Source organism: Apium graveolens, chromosome 6, assembly GCF_009905375.1.
Source record: "Apium graveolens cultivar Ventura chromosome 6, ASM990537v1, whole genome shotgun sequence".
In the NCBI taxonomy this organism is placed as follows: Eukaryota; Viridiplantae; Streptophyta; class Magnoliopsida; order Apiales; family Apiaceae; genus Apium; species Apium graveolens.
In genome coordinates, this window is record NC_133652.1 from 138,664,165 (window position 1) to 138,670,571 (window position 6,407).

The 6,407-nt window shown below is 35.9% G+C and overlaps 1 protein-coding gene across 1 annotated transcript; it reads left to right on the forward strand.

The window, feature by feature from the left end:
• Positions 1-903: 903 nt before the first annotated feature.
• LOC141666763 (light-inducible protein CPRF2) lies at positions 904-5,274 on the forward strand. The gene is made up of 6 exons (XM_074472938.1): positions 904-1,310; positions 2,569-2,665; positions 3,704-3,917; positions 4,125-4,200; positions 4,300-4,425; positions 4,631-5,274. Exons 1-6 carry the CDS (start codon positions 1,008-1,010, stop codon positions 5,021-5,023), a joined length of 1,209 nt encoding a protein of 402 aa, XP_074329039.1. The 5' UTR covers positions 904-1,007; the 3' UTR covers positions 5,024-5,274.
• The last annotated feature ends 1,133 nt before the right edge of the window (positions 5,275-6,407 follow it).

Sequence of the window (6,407 nt, forward strand, 5' to 3'; positions counted from 1 at the left end):
TTCATCGGGTGCTGGGTGAGTATCGGGTACTCATAGGGTGTTTCCTTGTCTTTTCTAGCCGGGCCTATTTTATGACTTCTTTTCATTTTTTTAATGAAATATTTGCAATTGGAGGGAACAAAGTAATTATGTTATTCCCATTCATTCATTTCAACAAAAATTATATTTTATTCTCATCCATATCTTATCAGTTGCTTTCCTTATTCTAAATCACCATCTCTTTTTTCTAATCCTCTCACTATTTACTCGCAAATAGCAATGCCATATTTATTACAATAATTTAGTAATAATCAATATACATCATTAAATATTATTTTCACCCCATACATTTTCGAACCAGTTATTCGAATTGACAGGTCTAATAATAACCATGATTATAAATTTCGATCACAATTATTTGATTGACGAATTGATTTATAATTTATCGAGTAATTTTTAAAAACTCGAATAATTTATTAGCAACTTATTAAAACCCTATCAAATATTTTGACCAAATTTTGAATAATTTATCGATAATTTTTAAAAATCAGTAGATTTATAGAATTATGATAACAACTAGAACAATAACAATTATCATTTTGTTACGCATCGATAGGAATTAAGATATTAAATTTTATGATAAATATATCTGTTATAACAAATAGCAGATCGAGCAAATCAACTCACAATTTATGAGTTAATTTTGAGATATTTTATGAAGGTCACAATAATTTATATTATTAATTTCAGAAGATTCGAGATTAAATTCATTATTAAAGATTCGTCTATTTTAATTTGATTCCATAATAGAGATTCAAATGTGAAAAATGAATAAACGTAATTAATTTGGATAAACGTAACTTAAAACAGGGATACAGAGACACTGTCAACGAAGACTAGTCCTTAATTACAAAATAACCATGAGTGTACATCCCCGATTTATAAAGGCGTGTTAAAATGATTTGCAGCTGCCAATACTAGTCTAGAGAGAGAAACATTTCTAAAACCCAATTATTCTAGAGAGAGAAATGGATAGGGTGTTTTCAGCGGCGGACATTTCCGATCAGTTCTGGTCGCCGCCGGCGAGGGAAGATTCATCCAAACTGGTGATGAATCGGAGTGATTCTGAGTGGGCTTTTCAGTCATTTCTTCAACAAGCTTCTGCATTGGAATCATCATCACAACCCACTTCTTCTGATCCTGTTCCTGTTGCCGGAAATGTTAATAATCCGGTCGATATTCCGGCCAATGTTCCGGTTGATTCGGAGGATTATCAAGCTTATCTAAAGAGTCGCCTCGATTTGGCTTGTGCTGCTGTTGCTTTGACTCGGGTTGCTTTTACATCTCTCTCTCTCTCCCCCTCTCCCTCTCTCCCCCCCTCTCTCCGACTCTCTCTCTCTCTCCCTCCCTCCCCCTATCTCTCTCACTTTTTTGTTGATCTTGCTTTTGTTTATGTTGTGATTAATTAGAGTTTTTTGGTTGTTGATGTTTTGGGGTTCTTTTTCTTACATTTCATCTACTTTTTATAGGTGAAAACAGTCTCTATTTAGTTATATATGTGGGGATAGATGTGTAATTGTGTATATATGTTGTTTACTAGTATAATTATGTATAGATTTGTAGTTATTATAGTTCAAAACAGTGTCTATTTGGAAAATGTAAAAAAAAATCATTTTAGATGGATACTAGTATACGCCTGCATTTCTATAATGATAATCTATGTGCATAATTAATCCTTAGTGAGTTTGAAGAGTGATGATGATGAATACTTTTAGTCGGATAGGCATTTATATGTTCATTTTTTAGTTCCGCATCAGTTTGTGCAATATTTAGTTATTTAAGATTTTCGAAGCTGCTAAGTGATTGGCATTGTCATTACGTGTTGGGATATGATGGTTGGGTTTGATGCAGAAATTTTTGATTGTTATGATTTTTTGCTGTAGTATGCATAAAGCATCTTCCAATCCTTGAATTTCTCCATATCAGAAAATGTAAATTCTTCTTGATTCTATCAAATTGCTTTTTACCTAAATGAATCAAACAAACAAATTCACTTTTCAGTGATCTTTTTTTCAGTTGGTTTTATGATTTTTTGCCACGAGTTAAAATGTTTTTTTTCCTTTTACAGAATTAGAAGCTGTAATATGATAAAGTTAAGTTAGGCCGCAAACAAGAAAACACGCCTACCTTAAGTTGCACACACTTTCTTCATTACTGTATATATATTGATTTTATTTGATCAATTTGTATATATTTCAATATCTGATACACCAGCTATTGTGGAAATGTCCAATATGGATGTCTCTAGTATACGACTTGAACGTATTTTGAAATATTTTGAATGTTTTTGGCCCAAAATGAAGCATCGACCATCGAGTGTCTGATGTGAATACTCGAGGCGAATTTCAAAGTTGGGGTAACATAGCTTCCTGTTGTGGAACCCCTAAGATTACTTGAAATAAAAACCTGTTTTCAAATTAGTGCAAATGAACATGATCAATGTGTAGGATTTGCAAATTACATAAATTCTTCTTTATCCGTTATTGTTAATGCATTGTGTAACAGAAGTGTGTGCTCATTTAAACATAGGCATCTTCTTTGAGACCACAAGATTCTGCTGCTCTGCTTGACAATGGATCAGAAGCATCAAATACGTCACAACTGGTATCTCAGGCTCCTCCCAAGGGTTAGTATCTTAAAGTACTATTACTGTATTGGTGTCTGAGTTATGATTTTTAATAGCACTGTTGAAAAATTGTTGTTCTTAGTGCATTATCAACACTGTGCCCGCTTCGGTTTATGAATTTCAGATATTTAATTAGATTTTTTTTTCTACTTTTTATTGCCTCCAGCAATAATATGCAATTAAAATTTTACTGTTTATCTTTAAGAAAGAGCAGTTAAATTCTCTTAATATACAAAATACAGAAAAGAAGTTAGAAGTTTAGCGCAACTCATCTTAACTTCTATTAGATGTGGTAAAAATCAGAAGGTTTAATAAATTACAATGAAAATGCATCTTTGATGACAATATGATCTTAGAATTGAGTGGCTGGAATTGCAAGTTTTTAGCTTCTATACTACTATAAAACATTACAACAATATAAATTAGAAGTGGTCAGGACTTTTTAATGCTTTTAAGTGCAGTTTAGCTTGTTGTCTTAGAATTTCCTTGTAACAAATAGGCACACATTGCAAATGGTTTAATGATGGAAATATGATGCTTATAAAAATGATGCCCCAATAAGAAGGAAATATTTCATAGCCCCCCCCCCACACATTCGGTAAAGACCTTTCTCTCCTAATTTTTTTGTTTTTTAAACAAGCCACGTGAGTGTAGAAAATACTACTTTACAGGCTGATTTAGTGAGAAACCTCCAACGGATACACATGTTCTAACGTGATTAGATTAAATGTTATCTGTGGATTCAAATTTTACAATTCTATTGTAGTAGATACAGTTCTCTCTCTCTCTCTCGCTCCCTCCCCCTTCCCCCCTCCCCCCTCCCTCTCTCTCTCTCTCTCCCCCTTGCTCTCTCTACACCCCCCTCTCTCTCTCTCTCTACACCCTCACCCCCCTGAAAAAAAACTCTCCATGCACTGCAAAAACGGCTCGTCTCTGTGTATCGTTTGTCACTCCAACAGTAACTTTCCACCTTGAAGTGTTAAATGCAGAATGAATAGTAATTAACTCAGATGTTAAATACTATTGACCTGTATGTAGGATCCGGGCATGACTTATCGAAGGAAGAAGATAACAATGCTCTTGCAGCAACTGCAACTCCATTGTTGCCTGCCTTGCAAAAGAAATCTGCAATTCAGGTGAAATCAACAACAAGTGGTTCATCTAGAGACCACTCAGATGATGACGATGATCTTGAAGGGGAAACTGAAACAACTCGGAACGGAGATCCTTCTGATGCAAAACGTGTGAGGAGGTATTTGGTTTCAACTTCTATGTTTCCAACCATAGTGTATACAGAGAGTGATCATGTTATGTGTTTTCTTTATAAACTTGTTTCCACATACATGATATCACTTAATCCTCATATGCTCATAACCATGTTTGTATTTTCACTGTTTTTAACCTTTTGATTTTAAATTTTAATTCGATTGCCTAAATAATTTCTCAATCACTTTGGCAGAATGCTTTCCAATAGAGAATCTGCTAGACGCTCGAGAAGAAGAAAACAGGCCCATATGACTGAGCTAGAGACACAAGTAGGGTTTCTATGTGCAGCTAGCAAAATTTATTTCTGAATTTACAGCTGGAAGCATCTTTTGGCATGTGCATGACATATTTTATCTTTGTCAACCTAGGTTTCTCAATTAAGAGTTGAAAATTCTTCGCTGCTGAAACGTCTTACGGATATAAGCCAGAGGTACAATGATGCAGCTGTTGACAATAGAGTTCTGAAAGCTGATATCGAAACCATGAGAGCTAAGGTAAGTTATAGAGGTATAGCTGTACCTGCCTGAGCATCTTGCTTTTGACTCAAGTTGAAGTCTGAAACCTAAAACAGTATGTGGTTTCTCATGTTATTTTAGTGCATAAAACACACTCTGAAAGGTTTCTTTTTAAATAAAAATTGGACAGTCATGGGTTTCATCAAAAACTGTTTCTCTAATTTTATTGACATTTATATTGCAGGTGAAGATGGCGGAAGAGACTGTTAAGAGAGTGACTGGTTTGAACCCGATGTTCCAATCTATGTCGTCTGAGATATCCACAATAGGCATGCCATCGTTTTCTGGTAGCCCATCTGACACATCAGGTGATACCACTCAAGATGGATCAAAACAACACTTCTATCAGCCTGCTCCTACCAGTCGCTTGCCCGTTCAAGATCAGAGAATCCAGAATGGTTTGCTACCGGTTCCACCAGTAGACAATCTGCAACAGCATTCTGCTTCAGGTCCAGTTGAGGGGAACAAGATGGAAAGAACTTCTTCAATGCAGCGAGTTGCTAGCTTGGAGCATCTTCAGAAGCGGATTCGTGGGGGCGTAAGCTCATGCGAGGCCCAGGTCAGTGGTAAGCAGTAGCAGTGAGCCAAAAAGAACTTAATATTTGAGATTTAGCCTGAGGTGCTGGTGTGATTCATCATCTTTGTTGGTTCATAGTACTAGAAATCCTCTTATTCATCACATTGTAATGCTCTTTGTGGATACAGACCCATTTTCTCGACTTAGATTTTGTGTAGTTGCTTATAAGAACAGCCGGCCTTCAAAATTATGATGTTAAATCTCTTTCTTTGGGATTGCTATTAGAATTCATCAACAAAACTTTCTGATTACTCACTTGTCTTGAACAAACACCAGAGTACTTCGTATTTCAACATCAGATTCAATTGTTTACACACTGAAAACAAACACTTAAGCATCATTGATTACTACTTACTAATTACAAGATCTTAGAACATTAGATCTCATGAAAGAGATGACTACCATCTGTGAGAGAGAAAGGAGAGCGAGATCGAGAGTTTCTGAGAGATTGAGAGAGACATCTTAACTAACTAACTCCCGCTTGTTTTCTCTATTCTCTATTTATATTTGATTGACTATCTTGATAACCTGTCACGTGAGCTGGAGATCCAGTTAGTTATAAAAATAACTAACTGTGAGAATTAATCCTCTGTGTGCTGGTGCTCAATTTTACCATGTTACTTAGCACCAGTCTTATCATCCCCCCTCAAACCTGGTTGGCAATCAGTCATGCCAAGTTTGGTGAGAAGTGTGTTGAACTGAGCAGATGGAAGCACCTTGGTAAGAGTCTCAGCAATCTGTAATTCAGTAGGAATGTAGGCCAACTGTAACAGACCTTCCATCAATTTATCTCTAGTAAAGTGAATGTCTATTTCTATATGCTTAGTTCGTTCATGTTGAACTGAATTCTTAGCTATACAAATAGCATTCTGGTTATCACAATTCAATGTTATTGGTGCAAGATTCTTGATTCCCAGCTCTTCTAATAAACGCACTGGCCAAGTGATTTCTGCTGCTGCACTGGACATGCCTCGATATTCAGCCTCGGAAGAACAACTAGAAATAGTGCTTTACTTTTTAGATTTCTAGCTGATTGGCGATTTTCCAAGCAACAATATGTAGCCCGTAATTGACCGTTTTGTGTTGACACACTCCCCAATCTGAGTCTGAATACCCTTGCAATGTAAGAGTAGCTCCAGCATTAAGTAATATACCTTGATGAACAGTAGAAGCCACATACTTCAAAACATGTTGTAATGCCTTAAAATGTGCTTCTCTAGGTGTCTGTAAAAACTGACTGAGGTGTTGTACTGTAAAAGCCAAATCAGGACGAGTATGAGTTAGAAAGTTTAACTTCCCAATTAAACACCTATACAGAGTTGGATCAGCAAATGGTTTGCCTTCATCAGCCTGTAACTTCAAGTTTAGAGGAAATGGTGTCACT

Bases quoted from the DNA above. Each gene is read 5' to 3' on its own strand.
- LOC141666763 (XM_074472938.1), top strand. From the start codon at position 1,008: ATGGATAGGGTGTTTTCAGCGGCGGACATTTCCGATCAGTTCTGGTCG. The intron at 3,918-4,124 runs GTATTTGGTTTC...TCACTTTGGCAG, and splicing joins GATGCAAAACGTGTGAGGAG to AATGCTTTCCAATAGAGAAT. The intron at 4,426-4,630 runs GTAAGTTATAGA...TTTATATTGCAG, and splicing joins TCGAAACCATGAGAGCTAAG to GTGAAGATGGCGGAAGAGAC.